This window comes from Apostichopus japonicus, chromosome 15 (genome assembly GCF_037975245.1).
Source record: "Apostichopus japonicus isolate 1M-3 chromosome 15, ASM3797524v1, whole genome shotgun sequence".
Classification (NCBI taxonomy): Eukaryota; Metazoa; Echinodermata; class Holothuroidea; order Aspidochirotida; family Stichopodidae; genus Apostichopus; species Apostichopus japonicus.
This window is the reverse complement of record NC_092575.1, coordinates 17,726,469-17,744,452: the sequence shown is the minus strand read 5'-3', so window position 1 is coordinate 17,744,452 and position 17,984 is coordinate 17,726,469. Positions and strand designations below refer to the sequence as shown.

Here is a 17,984-nt window from a genome sequence, read left to right as displayed (position 1 = left end):
CCCTGAACAAGACTGTAAACCTGAAATTAAAAATTAAGTGCGGTACAGATATATAGGGAGTATATTATGTACGGTGTTTGTATATGACGTATTGGAGACTATTATAAGGAAGGTACATATACAAGTACGTCATATGGATATGAAGTATTGTTATACCTAGGTATGCCGGTCTATTGTATATCCTTGTTATTGTTTGTATTATGACGTAATACAAAAAAAAAACGGAACCGTAACTATTTGAGTAGTTATCTTTTTTGAAAGAAAATTAGGGCAAACATCCCATACCTTTTACTAACATTATATAGGCCAAGTGCAAACGAAAAGCACTGCTGTTTGAATAGTTAAATACTTTCACACAATCGTAAACACTTTATCGTATACGGTACCTCTTACAAATATTATTGTCCGTTAACACAAACAAATATTTCACGTTGGTCCTCTTTTGAGATTTAAAAGGTACACATGTGACTATTTTTTTGTCACGATGTGACTATATATAGAGAGAAAGAGGGGGGGGGGGGGGTCAAATGGGTATATGCGAAAACACATCACACCAAATACATTTCTCGTTACAGCCCTATTGTAAGTTAGGGTGGCGATGGTGGTTATTTTTGGTTCTGTCAGTAAAGTAAGACTATAATTAATGAGACGACTATAATACCACCAATTCGAAAAGTATTTGAAACCCTCGACTTCCGGAACCGTAACTCTTTGAGTAGATATCGTTGCTACAATACTAATATTCCGATTATTTCTGGAAGATGCCAAGATATTGTATTTCATGCATCGGATATGTATCTTATGTAACAGTAATAAATTAGGTGATGAATTTCATTACATCTTTGAGTGCCCAGCCTTTAAGAATTAAATGAAATCTTAACTAATTAAAACCGTATTTCAGAACAAGACCCAGTTCGATTTAGATACATGCATGGTATTTTGCAATCGAAGTCTAAAGTAGTTGCTTCAAGTTTAAGTCAGTTTTGTGCTTAGATAATAAAAACCTTCTTGTAATGTTTCGTCACATCAATCTGCTAGCGCTTACTGTAGTGCTGGTGCAATACTTTCAAAACTTCGATCTGTAATCTTATACTTTTTTCTTTTCTTTTTTTTTTGTCTTGTGACTGCCATCTTAATATATGTTATGTGTTATCTCTATTTGGTTCAATCATTGTCTCTCATTATACCTCCTTGGAGGATACATAGAGAAAATACTGCCCACCATTTCTGCATGCATCCTTGGCCCACACCACATCACAGCAGCAGGATAGCATATATTACATTGAAGAGGTTTGTATCAATGCGTCTATAGTTGCCCCGAACAGGAACGGAATAAAAGATTTGAATAATTGACATGACGGTTATTACGTAAGCGTATAAATTAGTGACAGCACACCGATGACTTACATACATTGCCAAAAAAAGATCACAAACCTACAAATTACCATTTCCACATTTCCTAGTTTGTATAGCTTAGTTCAACTATATGCCACATTTTCAACAAAAGTGCGCCTTTATATTACAAATAGGCGTTTTTAAGGTTTTACGCAAAGCTTAGGGTCTACTTGAATCCTGTGGCCTCTGTGCGAATCTCCATTCTCCTCACCCCCCCCCCCGGCAACCCGCTCGGTTTCTCTTCAAAGTCCTGTTAATTAATGCATATCTTTTGTTTCGTCGCTTTTATTTGTTGCGTTGGAATGTATAGGTTATTAATAAAATATCGATCAACAGAGTGGGGAACATATTTTCGTTGCCTTCCCGTTAAAGGTTCCACACTACAAAGCTTTAGGAGGGAGGAATGATTTAATATCTCCCCCAACCCCCCCCCCCCCACCCTAAACTGTTGGAAACAAGTCCCCACACCGCTGCCCATCATATCAACGCCCAACCCCCCCCCCACCCCCACCCTTGCGATCATTATATTGATTCGCATGTAAATTTGGGCAAATGTCATATACGCAGACATTACATTGTGGTATTCTCAAGGAACCTCTTTCGAGTCTGTTTTTCAGTGTTAAATTTGTTCTCTGACAAGAAGAAATGATTTAAATTTCGTGATGACTAATTGTTTTTGAACAGGAAGACAATTAACGTGGCATGACACCCGCCTTGATTGTGATCCGGCGGTTGTAAACCACAGTTTATATTTAGAGTACACATAAAGGGTTAATTAAACATTGAACTCTAACAATGCAGACATGTAAAGCATGCATGGGAACGAGATAATATTTAGGGTCAAAATCACTTTCTTTTCTGTAACCTTATCTGACAGTTTTGTCAACCGCTATCTATTTTGAACTTTCTCCGACAAAGAATATTTGTTGACGTTTCAAATAGGTGTGACAATGAATAAAGAAATAAAGGACCGACCGACTTTGTTATTTGGTGTACCACCCGTAATGCAAACAACCGCCTGTATATATCTCAAGGTATAATTTACGTACGTAGATAGTTTTACCGTCCGTGTGTCCTTGGTAACACCTAAATAAAGTTAAAGTTAAAGTTGAAGGTTTACAGTCTTGTATGAGGCTAATGCCTCCTCACACGACTTTACAACTTAACCCCTGGTCATTGGTAACTTGTCACACCCACACACCAAAGTGTGCACAATTCAATCAATCTCTCCCTGGGGAACCACAGTGCACCACAACCACGTGTCCCCCGGGGGACTTCCCATAGGGTGCAGCCACAAACCGGCGCACGCAACTATATTTACAAGTTACCTCGCAGGTCCCCATTTATACACCTGGGTGAAGATAGGCAATGGAGATAAAGCGCCTTGCCCAAGGACACAACGCAATGATCTGGCCAGGGCTCGAACCTGTAATCCTTAGATCACAAGTCCACTGTCTTAACCACTTGACCACAACGCCCTCCACAACAAATACATACAGTGGCGGATCCAGGATTTCGCCGAAGGGGGGGGGGGCCCAGATGGGAAATGCCTAATCGTCGTCCCGGGGAGGGGTCTAAGGGGAGTGGATGCCCCCCTCCCCTTTGGGAAAATTTCACAAAATATGGAGGTCCTCGGTGCAATCTGGTGCTACTTTTCGTGAAAGTTTGGAGTAAAATTTATTTCCAATAAATCATGTATTCATGGTTTGCCGGGCATATATTTGCAATTTCGAGCAATGAGCTGGGATTTACGTCTTTGGGGAGTAGGTGGTGATGCAAACTACTTTTTACCAGGCTACTCCAGGCCATTTCATCTTGGATGCCCCCTTCCAGATGGAGACTATTGATGCAGTCAGAGTGCCCCTCTCACCTTCACTTTATCAGAATGATGGTGTACTCTTTTTGCAAATTTAATTTACAAAAAATTACACGCACAGTGGCGTAGCTAGGATTTTTTGAGTGGGGGGCCATGGGGGGCTGTTCTTTCTTGTGGGGGGCGGAGTTTACTATCTAAGCGGAGCGCCACCTTGGTTGGCGCGGAGCGTACAGAGAAAATTTGAGATTTCAGCACCCCCCAGATCGTAGGAGATGGCACCTGTGAGGCAAAATAGCAACCAAAAAGATGTGCAACTTTGGTGACAGAAATGCAAAAAAAGTTTTTTTCTGTTTCATGCTGACTGGCCTTGCCAACTCAGCCGGACTTTTAACTTGAGGGAAGTTGGCATCATTTGTCGTTTCAAGCTGTCAAGGCCTTTCTCCCAACTCAAACCCCTGTGGGCTACCGGTAGATTTGCAGGATATGCCCACATGTGGACTTAAATAGCATTAGAGGAAGGGGGTAGAAGACTAACACGCATCGATGTTTCGGTAATGGTCCACATTAAATGGCTCGGTGCTTATTAGGCCATTTATTGGGTTTCTTGAGGCAGCTGTCATCAGAATCTGGCTTTTTGTGCCAATCGATGACCGATAACATGTATTGGTATGTAAATTTCTTCTTCATATATCTAGCAACACTCTAAAAACAAATGAGTGGATTTCATTCCATTGGAGTGATCACTCGGCGCACTTCAAATTAAGAGTGAAATTTAACTCTATTGTAGTTAACCCTCACTCCTAATATGAGTGAATATAACTCTATTAGGAGTTAAGATTTACTCCAATGGAGTGGAAATTCACTCTTATACCGGAATGTGCTCAGTGATCACTCCCATGGAGTGAAATTCACCTATGTTTTTATCAGTACAGTACAGTGCATATCATCATATAGACGTACGTACGTACTACGTACGTTCGTATATCAGACGCACTCGATACCCACGATACGATACGGTCCTGGAGAAACTATTTCCACTCATCATTTTTTAAGGCGATATAGTAGTGAGTACTGAACAGGCACAGCCGCATGTTTGCAGGAAATTCAGAATTCCCAATATTTTATATCTCTACCAGTAGTGAAAATCATGTTTCTACAGTTTCGTGGACATAAAAATTTGTTTCGTGGAATATTCAATGACATATCAGGGGCGGATGCAGGATTTGTGACAGGGGGGGTCTGACTGGTCCAGCCGCGCCTGAACGTAAGACTATCTAAGCGGAGCGCCATCATCGGTTGGCGCGGAGCGTACAAGAAAATTTTTGGCTTTACAAACCCCCCAGATGGCCGGAAACGGCACTTCCCGAGTATTCTAAGCAGCATGTACCTAGCCTGAAAATATGGATCTCATGTCTGCAATTTCAGGCCCCCCGTAGCTACGCCACTGATCACGCATGGGGCACTTTCCCTCGAACGCGGTAAAAAAAAAAAAAAAATCAGGATTTTCAAAAAGGGGGGACCCGGGCCCCCCTGGATCCACCCCTGACATAACAAAGAAATACTCGTTTTTCTGTGGATGAAGAATTTTCGTAGGTTCCGCAATGATTGTTAAGGAGTTGAAGCGAAAGACAGATAGAATAAAACAATATAATTTCATTAAAAAAATTGGATTATTGAAGACAATCATAAATTAATAAGAATTTATTATTTTTTATTATATTAAATATAATTTCTATTCTATATAATGCTATTGAAATGTTATTAAATTCATCCCTCAACGTAAATGGACAAGGTAGAGCTAAATACTTATTAAAAGAGGAGAAAGAACACACGAAATATTCAAGCACATACAATGAGCTCCATAATGTCTTTTGTTATAGACTTGTTCAAATGTGTGTAGCATGTTTAAGACCACGCATGGACATAGTTTCACCGGGAATGATATTTTTCTAAGCTGCTTGTGGGAGTGGCTTAGCATTCCTATCACATAGACTTAAAGGTAGTAAGTATAGGCCCCAAATTATAGCACGCTATCATTGCTAGAAGTTTTCAAAAAGTACTTTCATGGAGGTCTTTACTCTCCAAATTGTTCTCAGACATTTTTAAGGAACAAACAAGATGACCGATATCCCAGTGAGGAAAATTTCCTCCAAGGTTATAATAAAACCAGTGTCAGAATTTTGGCCACAGGTGACCATATTTGATTATCTAACATATTTGGGGCCAATACAGCATATACATTTAACGGTCACAGACGTAGCTTTTTTTAAAGTAAAATGGCCTCCCACCATCAGACAGAACTATCATTCGCTCGCATATCCAAACCGACCAGTGTAGTGCGAGTACAACAGCATCAGTAACACGTAGAATTCCCCTTGATGTTATCAAAGGTAGCTGGTACAACTGAGTACACTAGTATGTATTGTATGTATGTTTGTATGCATTTTAGATCCTCCTGCGAGCAGGAACTCGCGAAGAAGCCTCATTGGCTTATCAAAGCCGCAAGCTGACCGAAGTCAGTCTCTTACATTAATATGTAACGTCCATGATTATGAATTGTCAATTGTCAACAACTCTGTAACTGGACGACATACATTAATCTTTGAGTGATTCGAACCGGGGACCTTGTTAAATATAGTTCCGAGTGCGATTACGAGTACAAATCCATGAGGACAATACACTCGTACATGTAAGATACGCTAGAGTATACAAGTACCAGTATGGACCCACTGCAAGACTGTCGTATAATGTAACTCCTGACCATGTACTATAGCCTACTATATCTAATGCTATACAGATCTAGCAGATAGTACACTATGGAATTGAATAAAAGTATAATGATGAGTATAGTAATGAAAGAACCAACTGCTTTAGCTGTTTTTTTTTTCTTGTAATGTATAGCGGTGTAACGCTAGGGGTTGAGATTGGGCCGAAGCCCCGGATCCAGGAACCTAGAGTAAACAAACACTGCACACTGCACACCAGTGGCGTAGGAAAGTACTTTTGAGTGGGGGGCTGAAGACTGATGGCCGGCCTGGGGGAGGGGTCTAAGGGGAGGGGGTGCCCCCTTCCCCCTTTGGATTTTTTTTGTATTTCCAGGTGGCCTCCCACTCTATTTTTTAAATAATTTTGCATTTTCACCTGGCCTTAGATGCAATTTGGTGCTCCAAATGAGATTTTTTTCCTCATTTGGAAATGAAAGGGGTTTTCTGACTTGCGAAGCGGGGGGGGGGAATGATACTTCCGCCCCTCCATGTTTTCACTGGGGGCTGGCGCCCCCAGCCCCCGGTTCCCACGCCCTTGCTGCACACCGCTGCCTTCAAAAGTAACAGGGTCAATATCATCATAGAAATATTGAAACACTGGTATTGCGCTATTGCGATCTCTCCATTGCTCACTTGGCTCGCTTTAGCAGCTCGTCATATTCTTTGGTTAACTGTATAGTACGCCGCTGGTAATATCTGCCAAGTTTTGGCTTAAATTCTGGTGTTTTCACTACGCCCAGATGTCTTCGTTTTGCCTTGAATAATTCTTTGGGTGCATGTACGAATTGATCCATTTCTTTCTTCCGCAGACTTTACAACTACCAACCCAAGATTCACCAAAGTAATGAAGCCGCCGTTGATCTTGGGGGTCTGCCCTCAATATCTTCTTTAAGACTTCACAGTGTGTCGCATTTTTAAGTGGGCGGACATATTGATCCTCTTGGCCAAAACTTATGAGTCTTCCTTCCCTTCTCCATTTAAAGTATTCTAGGTATTTCTCATCGTTACCGTTTAATTCAAGCAAATGCACAGCTAAATCCGTCAACGAATCAAACTGATCCACGTGTATAAACGAATTGGGTGGCGCGAATTTGTTATAATGCTCTAACGGCGCTCCAACGACGACCGGTACCATACCCATGTATAGTGCCCGCCAAAACTTTTCGGTGATGTAGTCGTCACAGCAACTGTTTTCTAAACTTAAATAGAATTTGTATTTGCCTAACACTGCCATGATAGCATCATCGTTGTTCCAAACAACTTCTTCGGTTCCACATTTGCCATATTTATCGATTGGAACCATTTTCGCGAGATCATCGACAAATTGTCTTCGATTCCACTGTAAAGTCTCGCAGTGGCTGCCCATCCAAGCCAACAATCTCTTTTTCGGTTGCAAGAATTTCCTTAAATTCTCTTCCGGAGGTTTGACGTCACCGTATGGTTGGAACACTCCATACGGGTGAACAAAATCCGAATCTCTCTTATATGAATCGAACCAATCGAAAGTGGTATTTTCGTATTTTGGAGGTGGTTGTACTCCGGGGCTGTAGAGAGGGCTCTCTTCCGTAATCATGACCCATTTTTGTCCCTCTGTGCGATTACCATGTACCCAGTCCCACATTGCAGGTGTCAGCCACTGATATACATTAGTAAATACCACGGCGTCGTAGTTTCGTATTTCACGAGGTTCTTTCGTATAATTTAGCAAAACTGAACAATTTGTGCCTGGGCACTCTATGAACCGAGGAAACTTGATCAGGTATTTATATCGAGCAAATTCCGGAAATCTACAAAATGTAAGCCAATGTTGTCTCAAGCCGAAGAAAACAATGTTTTTGACACATTTTTCCTGCTGTTGAACCGCAAGAGGCTGATTTTCGTATGGTGAAAATATCCGAGAATTGCCGATTAATGCCATGCGAGACGAAATATTTGAAGATGGCGGTAAATAAAAGAGTGTGATCCATATGAACACTAATGTATTACATGTCAAAATCATTCTCGTTATGTGTTTCACTTGCTTCATGTTCTTGATCATGTTTATTGTACGATCCAACGAAGAACTCTTTTCAAAAAAAAAAAAAAAAATCTGATATAGGCTTATGTTGCAAACTGCTGATACTGTTTTCAATTCATCGGCACAGGTTTTTCATTCACGTATGACCGCAACCCTCATACTCTTATAAATGAGAACATCTTTTGGACTTCAAATTCCTCTTCCGAAGATTTTTCTTTCGACGAATGCTGTGTATTTGTAACACTAACCTGTTGAGTAAAAAGTAATCATCATTATCATCATTATCATCATTATCATCATTATCATCATCATCATCATCATCATCATCATCATCATCATCATCATCATCATCATCATCATCATCATCATCATCATCATCATCATCATCATCATCATCATCATCATCATCATCATCATCATCATCATCATCATCATCATTATCATCATTATCATCATTATCATCATCATCATCATCATCATCATCATCATCATCATCATCATCATCATCATCATCATCATCATCATCATCATCATCATCATCATCATCATCATCATCATCATCATCATCATCATCATCATCATCATCATCATCATCATCATCATCATCATCATCATCATCCTAATTGATTTATTAAAGCTCTTGGCCAGCAGGTACATGAGTTATATGCCAACACCTTCTGGAAAGTAACGTTGTGGACAATTTACCCATAATGCATGATAACAGAGTAAACGACGAGGGAAATAATACTCTACAAATCAGTTTGTTTTCATATGATGCCTCCTGTATTGTGAATGTTGAATCAGTTCACACCATGCATGTATTGTAATATGTGCTACGTATACAGTTCAGAATGTACATTGCTATAGCTGCTACCGTCTCAGGTTGAGTGCCATGTAAAGTGAATGGAACGATCAAACCCAAAATGAGCCAAAGAAAAAGGAGAAAAAAAGAAAACGAAAAAATGCACTGTTCTAGTTCTTACTCCTCCCTTCCTCATCATGAGATATCTGGCAACATTTTGTTCAAAGTAAAGTATAAGGAAATGCCTCTGCATTTGATGGATGTGATTTTTTTTTTCCATATGCATAGCATACAAGTAATTTGGATATATATTATACAACATTGAAGAACAACTTCCATCGCATAGAAATAACCCTTCCCTATCCATATATCACTATTGGGGTTGAATCATCGTCAGTATGGAGAAGCAGATATCCTTGAACAACTCATCAAAGCGACTGGACCACAAAGTCTAGCAACACAAGCCATTCGAAATTATTTACATATATACATGTACACTATGCAGCATTAGTATGACTGTGTAGCCTACATATGCCAGGGAGTTGCCTATATACTTACTATAAGGTAACCGCTATACATGCTTACACAATAAATATAGTGTACTAAGGTCATGCCGCAATAGCAATGACACACTTACATGTCCTTTCTTCAAGCCTAATCATACGACTAGAAGATGTTTGTATAGGCCTATAGAGCTTTCATTCAGCGTGTTAAGTTCTTTAGTGAAAACGAAGGGCAACTTATTTAGTTTATGACCTCAAGTGCGGCCATGCACGGTTTTTGGATCGTATCTGTGCCTGTCTGCTGTAGATTTTATCTTTGTTCAACCCCTGAGTGGCTTCTCACATATTAGGGTTATTATTTTGAATAATAATCTACATAGCAACCTACGGTATAATCTAACAATACAAATTGCTTTGTCATATGCTGTCAGTGAAAGTCACAATTTAATTACTTCGCTCTATAAGTCTTATCGAAAAAGTTGCCTGGTCAAATCGTTTCCCGAAAAGTTGTATTCACAAAACTTTTAAATGCAGTTCTGTTGAAGACTTTGGTATACGGATACTTATCATAGGCCTCTATAGGGCCATAATGGCATAAAACCTGCATGCAGGTTTCGATACTGCAATTCTTATCATATAGGGCCAGTATGACTTAAAACCATGCAGCTTTCGATATTGCAATTCTTATCATATAGGGCCATAATGCATGTTTCGATACTGCAATTATTATCATATAGGGCCAGTATGACATAAAACCATGCAAATTACGATACTGCAATCCCATTTGGCTTATATGACTTTGTCTACCCAAGTTGGTTTTCAGATAAAAGTATGATACTTAATGAGCTTTACGGAAATTTGACTGTGAAATTTAAACAGTGCAGGAAAAAGAACAAATAGGGGCCTATTACGACAGAACGGGATTAGAACCAATGGTACAGAAAGGAAGGGAAGGATGGGTGTGGGGGAGGGGTGTGTTGGAAGAGATATTGATGATGTGATAGGGGGTATGCACAAGAAACCAGGTCAAAACAAAGCTGTTAAAAAGCTTTAATTAACCTCCAAATTTTACAATCAAGATTACAGTAAAATCATGAGTAAGAACATGTTTAGGCTGTGTTTCAAGTTTCTCAAGGACAATTGGCGTTGGAACATCGCCTATAATGTGCTCTGTTGTGTTGAGAAGTTAAACATGTATTTTTGGTTGTTGGAGTTCTTATAATGTATATGACAAACAAACTAACTTTCCCGTATTTTAATATCAGCGAGAAATCGGGTACAATTAAACGTGACACGGTAAACCCACCATATATATAGTGTTTTACTACAGTAACGCGTTGGAATAGAACGAACACAAAATGGCGGCACTTCCAATCACGTGACTGTAAACCATCTATGTAGCAACTCTCTCGATATATACGGCACTGATTAGAACCAAACGGATCATTGACTAAGTTTACTTTAGGTATAAAAATTGTAGCGTCGGGTACCTCATTTGGTAAAGCTCAAGTTTTGTAGCCCTGATGTCACCGCGGTTTTTATCCCGTTCTAACAAAAACAAATTCTTCCTTTCCAAGCGTTTTGTTTGGTTTGATCAGCAAACTTTAAACTTCTATAACTCAAATGTGATCAAACTATAATCATACTTCATACACCCTTCATATTGTTTGTAACCAGCGCATTATTATCTGAGAACTAAACAAATGAATCCATTCGATTCTCAGACATTTTCGTCCGCAACCAGACATTATATCAGTAATCACGTGTGACTTTTGTTTCTCACAATTATTAGTTGAGCTGAAATGAAAACTAACTAGTCAAGCCAGTGATTTGATTTGTCATGAGATTTGAAGTTGAACAAGGTTATTAAAACATTTTTGAAACGTTTTCTTTTATAAATTTATAAGGTGCAGTAAACAGATTGTAGTTAAATGATGTGGAATGCATTGAGGTCACACCATATGCGTAGGAGCTCAATTTGATTTTTTTGGGGGGGAGGGGGGGGGGGCTGTAACGACTTGCCAGAAAAAGTATAACCACAATTTTTCGCGCGTTCAACAACTTAATGTACATATCATATAGGTATGCATCAGGTATTACATTGCATGCCAATTACATACAATCATTTGCCGTGTTATTACCCTTCCATATTGGTAACCATTTTTGGGGAAGTCGTTTTACATTTAGTAATGGCATTAGTAATGGCGAATTAGTCGGGCAAGCTTACAACTTTATTTTAATTACCAAGGAGATTCTCAGCATATTGCCCAAATTTTCACAAAATATTTGGTTGGGTGCTGCAGCCCCCCCCCCAGCCCCCGCCTCTTACGTCTATGGGTCACACCCATACCCTCTCCTCTCCACCTCCATCGTGTCTGTTGTGGAAAAAAAGAGTTTAATTTGGAGTTGGGGGATTGTTCTCAAAATTCAAACCTTGTAAATGCAAAACCTTGTGTGTACTTCTAATTACCTATATATGCCTCAGAACGTACCATTTTTCTTGGGTGGCGGTAATGCCTAGCCGGCCCCCTACAGGGGGAACTGCATTCAACGACTGCCGGTTTCGCGCAATGCATGACATAACATTATTCTATTCAGATTATAACTATCTCTATTGTTAAAGGAAATAAAATCACTTTCCAATGTTTTCATCCTCATAGATAGAGACGCTTATGCCGAACAATTCCCACCCACACCCTCCTCCTACATCCCACGGTTCCATCACAACGCACTCCCCCAGGCTCCCCACCCAAGCGACTATGGTAAATCGTAATCCATATGAAACACTTTAATGACGAAATCGGATGCTTGTCTATAATGACTTCATCGAGCTACTTGTAAATTATGCATGTTTTGTTTTTGTTTGTTTCTTTTGTTTACTATACATTGTTCATTTGCCTTGATATCTAGTCTGTTGTTGTTGAAATTCCAATACTTCAGCAGACTACCTTTAAGTATGTTCTTATTGAAACTCATCATCCTTTTAGAGATCAAACTTTACACACTTCATTATTTACGGGGAAAACGTGTTATAAAGCGGTATTGAACATGAGCCTACACCTATACTAGGGGAACAAAGTAAGTTGGGTGGTAATTTGCATATTAAAGATGCTATACTTAAGTAGGCTAGTTCGTATATTTTGTTACGTTTTAACCATGACCTGCGGCCTGTTTCGAAGAGGAACATAGGGACATTTTACAAGGAAACTGTCTTCACACGGTGCATGTGTTCGTGATGCAGTTATTAAAGTTTCTCCATTTCATGCGAGATAAAAACTAAGAGCCACATCTTTACAATGCCTATATAAGCTTTCTCTGTATAACACTGCAAGACGTCTGCTTGGATGTGAAATGTATATGAGATTCAATTAAGTCTGTTCCTATATACAGACTGATGAATATTAACGATATACCAAACCATATTGCCAAAACATTTAATTTACCTAGAATCGAAACTTATCAAAGGAACAACCTATAAGCACATACGTTAAATTAAACTGTCTGTTTAAAGCAGTCATAAACTTTATACGCCAACTTAGCCTATTTGAAACCAACCGTTGAAATACGACCTACATAATCTATAGATATCTTCAATACCTATATCTATATTTGACATCTATTGAAAATGATAAAGTTGATAGAACTGCATTATCTTTTTCTGACGTCATGGTATTTTATTTTATTTCTTTTCTTCTTTGTGAGATAAATATAACTTACCAGAACTTATATAATTTCCAGAAATATGAACCACGGTAATGGGAGGGTATGACAGCCTTTGTTATGAACAAACTATACACTATACAACAGGCCGTGTACTTGACCATGCATGAGTTGCGATGTTACGGTTGTTGAACACAGCTTGTATAGTCAACGTTTTAGATCAAAATCTGTCATAAAACAAACCTGTATTGAACTTGGATGGTGACGAATTCCTTGAAAGGTCATCTTAAAAGATTATAAGCTTACCGTGCAACAAGTTCATTTTGCAAGTTCTCTATTCACGGTCATCGCAAAACAACTAGACCAGTCCTGACTTCTTAAACGATTAAATATTCTGAATAGAAGTAAATATATTGAGAAAAAAAACCCCGCAGTTTTATTGGCTTATATCCTTCTTTACAGAATTTTGCGTCACGAGTGACTTGCATGTTATTTGGCCTATTTGTATAGGGGGCTAAACGTCTTGCCCTATAAATGACGTCACATTTTCACACTAGCGCGCCTCAATTCTTGGCTCTTGGTGAAGAATAGTATACCAAACTCATAGATGCAAATAAGGTCTCACACGAAATATCAAAGGTTACAATGGATCGAACTCAGACGACGTCATTCTAGAAAGGTTTTCACCAAATTAATATTCAATGAGCTAATCTTGTTTATGACTATGATTTGATTCTACTGGTGTGTGAATGCGTATATAAACTGGCTTTGTATAACTGTCAATGAGAGCCATTTACCCAAGTGTTATGATTGTACAGAGTGCACCCCTGGTGCTTTGAATCTGACAATTTACACAGAATTTCCACTTTTAATAGGCAAGCCAAGCCGTGATTAAGAAATGAATGTGTAGCAAGCTTAAGTGGTTTGATAGATATATAATAATTGAATAACTTAGATCTATCGACAGTTATTATACGCATTAACACACCATTAGAATCACTCTGGTCGAGTGGTACGGACTTCAATGAGTCCCAAAAGAACGAAACCGGTCGTAAAGTGGATTTTTATCTGGTGCGTTGATCAGGTGAGTTGCTAATAACAATAACATGAAAGTAATGAACTAGCAAACAGGGGATCCCGTCGTGGCCTCTGACTGTTTAGCCCAATACTCAAACAGAGTATACAGTATCGAAGTAACACAGAGTATATATGTGTGTCCATATAAAGTCAACAATGCTTGTGACATTCAAAACACATATTAACTCAGTTTCCTTTATGTCCAAGAATATAGAGTTTCTCTATACTGTCTTCAATATTAGGATTTAATCTTCGTGTATAAAACTACTATATCACCCATATCTAGCCGACATGGTGGTTATGTATGGAACGCGAAAAGGGAAAACTTATTACCTATAGGTTAGGCAACGACGTTTTAGACAACGGAATTTTAGACAGCAATGTGAGTTTGCGCCACAGCATGGTAAAACAGCAGCATAAACTTTAGTTTAGACAACAACAAACTGAGTTTAGACAACGAAATATGTTTTCCCCTTTTCGCGTTCCATAGTTATGTACATGCAAACGTGAGGGTGCAACATGACTCCAGCCAAATAATTGTCAAGTTGCTCTTACCATGGAGGTAAAACAGTCTGTTTTTACCTCCATGCTCTTACTATAATACACCGTCACATCATATAGAAACGTCTAAAGCACTACGTAATTGGAGAGAAACCGGCCAGGCTATATGTAGCTAATATTATAACAAGGTCACCATGGCAACCAAGCCTCTCTCTCTCTCTCTGAACAGGGATTCCTCCAGTAAACTACTGCTCTACAACTCTATATATATATGATAGTACTGCAGGCATACAGTAAGACCAAACGATCAATGACACAGGGGCAATATCTAACCCCTAGCTCCAAGGGCGTAGGAACCGGGGGGCTGGGGGCGCCAGCCCCCCCCAGTGAAAAATGTGGAGGGGAGGAAGTATCACTCCGCCCCCCCCCCCCCCCGGTTCGCAAGTCAGAAAACCCCTTTTTCATTCCCAAATGAGAAAAAAATCTCATTTGGAGCACCAAATTGCATCTTAGGCCAGGCGAAAATACAAAATTAAGTTTACAAAATGGAGTGGGTGTTGAAGTGTGCAATATTGCACCAAATTGCATCTGAGGCCACCTGGAAATGCAAAAAGTTCCAAAGGGGAGGGGGACACCCCCTCCCCTTAGACCCCTCCCCCAGGCCGGCAATCAGTCTTCAGCCCCCCCCCCCCACTCAAAAGTACCTTCCTACGCCACTGCCTAGCTCTTACTGTGTACAGGGTCTATATCCTTCACAAACGACATATACAAATATATCACGCACCGGTTTGTACAAATTAACTACTACGGTATAATAAGGCCCATAGAGCAGGGGTGGGCAACCTTTTTGAATGAATGGGCCAGATATAAGGAGTGAAAAATTGTCTGGGCTACATCTAACCAACGACCTGCTAATGGTCGAATCCTAGATTCCGAGGACTTTCAAGCAACAGGTGTGTGTACTTAATCTGTATGCACAAAAACATAATGTCAATACAGTACAGTTGATAATTAATGGGGATAATAGGCCTACCTGACAGCATTATAAGTGCAGATAAAATTCTAAGCAGGTAGTTCGTTTTTTGTGATGATGTAAAATAGATTGATTTTTTTCTTTCTCTTGAGACATCTCACGGGCCGCACAAAATCACTTGCCGGCCGCATGTGGCCCGCGGGCCGTAGGTTGCCCACCCTAGCCATATATGTAATATGGTGCAATATTTATAGGTTATTTCTCAGTAATCGTTGTGTATTTAAAAATGTAATTATACTATCTGCGTAAAAGGGTTGCCATATTTCGCTCTAAGCCATTCACTCTCGTTCCGCGCAACACCAATAACAAGAAGCACTATGGCCCTACAGCATTCTCAGTAGCCGCACCTGATCTTTGGAACGAGCTGCCTCCCGGAATTCGGATGATCACGAACTTCACCTCCTTTAAGTCACACCTTAAAACGCATCTCTTTCAAGAGCACTACAAATGATGGTTTCTAGGATTTTTTAGATTTTTTGTTGTTCTGTCGTGTTGGTTTCTAGGTTCTAACTTAAATTGGAATTTTGACTTTTTAGCATTCAATTTTTAGATTTTGTAGTCGTTCTGTTTTATCGCTTTACGCTTCACCAGTGCTTTTAATAGTTTTTCGATCTCATATTCCTGTTTATATCTGCTTTATATTGTTCTGTCGTGTTGGTTTTAGGTTCTAACTTCAATTGGATTTTTCACTTTTTTAGCATTCAAATTGTAGATTTTGTAGTCAATCTGTTTTATCGCTTTTCGCTTCACCAGTACTTTTAATAGTTTTACGATCTCATATTCCTGTATATTTCTGTAGATGGTAATATGTATTTTCTGTTTTTTTTTTCTTTTTATTGTTTTATGGCATTGTATTTTCTAGATTGTAAAGCGCACAGATGCATCGCGCGTAATGCGCTATATAAGATTTTATTTACATTACATTACATTATATTACATTACATTACATTTATTAAGCCACATAAAAAGTAACAAATATCAATCTTACCATTAATGAAGGACTGGACGGCACCCGTTGACACTCTCGTAGCTCACACACCGGCTAACAACTTTCTCAATGTCTATATCAATGTTCTATACAGCCAAGCTGGATAATCTTTATGTGCACTGTCACATTGGTACTAAATATTTGTTTACTATAGTTGTCATCGTTGCCGTTGTGTGTTATAGTGCGTTACGCCCATTGGATCGATCTTTTGTTAAAGACTGGTTAATGCCCTTGTAAAGATAGTCTAAAGAATTGCAGAGTTCTAACGGTATCGTTGTGGCATAACCAACCGACCGAAACGGATCTTATAATTCAACCCAAGTTCTAGGGTAATGTGGGGGAGGGGGGACAACTGCAAAATATACCCAGTGAAAGTTTAAGAACAAAATAGGACAGTATCAAACTAAATGGCCATCATAGGGAGTGTTAGCATTCCAGCATTTATCTACAGTTGAGATGGCGTGTGTAATGATACAATGATATTTTAGTAAGCAATATTACATCACGATCGAAATGAGATTATCATGGACGCTCGAAAAAGTGGGAGGGGGCAATGCCTACCCTCCACCCCTCCTGGAAAGTAAAACAAGTAAAACGAAAAAAAAAAGAACTGAAAACTGCCTTCTCGTTAAAATGATCCTCACAATAGCTCTTTAAATGTTTACTGATCAAATCATTCCACACTCAGATACCTAACGGTATATACAGGCAACCTGAATTATAAATGTTCAATTGAGATAGTTAGTCCAGGTTTATCGAACCAAAGCAAATCAGGTTTAGAAAGACTCCAGAACCCGACGCTCGACAAGGCAACGGTTAACCGGTTTATTATTATACTTTTTATTTTACAGCAAACAGTGTAATACTTTATAGTAAACCGGTTAACGGTTTACGGTAAATCCGGTGGACCGTTAATCGGTTATAGAAAACCATGTTTTTTTTGGGGGGGGGGGCTGCAGACGTCCATGGGGACCATCTAAAATGTTCATTGATGGTAATATAACATTAAGAAATGGTGGATGATGTTGACCTGATTAAGGCATAACCCGAATACCGCAAACGTGTTAGAAAATCCAAGAAAGACAAAACAGGTGTCTCATGCGGTTTTTGGCACGTCAAATCAGCTATAAGGAAGCTGAACAAAATAATAAGAAAAGAATAGAAAAAACACGCACGAACTGTTGCAAAGATGCATAAACAAAGGCCCTATTGTCTATTGACATACTGGTTTCGTTTTTTTTCCTACACATACCACTTTCTTCCTACACAAGTTCACGTGACACTTGACACGTGACAAAGAAAAATATCATAAAAGCCGAGCTGTGGGTGGATGCATTACGGTTGAATTCATTTCAAATCAAATTTAAAAAAATAAAATAAAAGTCCAAGTAAGTAAAGAGTTATAGACAATAGCAGAGAACTAAGAT

At 39.2% G+C, this 17,984-nt stretch overlaps 1 protein-coding gene across 4 annotated transcripts; it reads right to left on the bottom strand.

The window, feature by feature from the left end:
* Positions 1 to 4,897: 4,897 nt before the first annotated feature.
* Positions 4,898 to 16,753, bottom strand: LOC139981481 (alpha-(1,3)-fucosyltransferase 7-like). 4 transcript variants are annotated; one of them, XM_071993892.1, is made up of 2 exons: positions 16,558 to 16,753; positions 4,898 to 8,241 (listed from the first exon to the last, which is right to left on the bottom strand). In XM_071993892.1, the coding sequence occupies exon 2, from the start codon at positions 8,012 to 8,014 to the stop codon at positions 6,707 to 6,709; it is 1,308 nt and encodes a 435-aa protein (XP_071849993.1). In that variant the 5' UTR covers positions 8,015 to 8,241; positions 16,558 to 16,753; the 3' UTR covers positions 4,898 to 6,706. The 4 variants fall into 4 exon arrangements, with proteins under 4 accessions (XP_071849993.1, XP_071849996.1, XP_071849995.1 ...); XM_071993895.1 differs by lacking the exon at positions 16,558 to 16,753 and adding an exon at positions 13,202 to 13,434; XM_071993894.1 differs by lacking the exon at positions 16,558 to 16,753 and adding an exon at positions 13,265 to 13,434.
* Between the last annotated feature and the right edge of the window lie 1,231 nt (positions 16,754 to 17,984).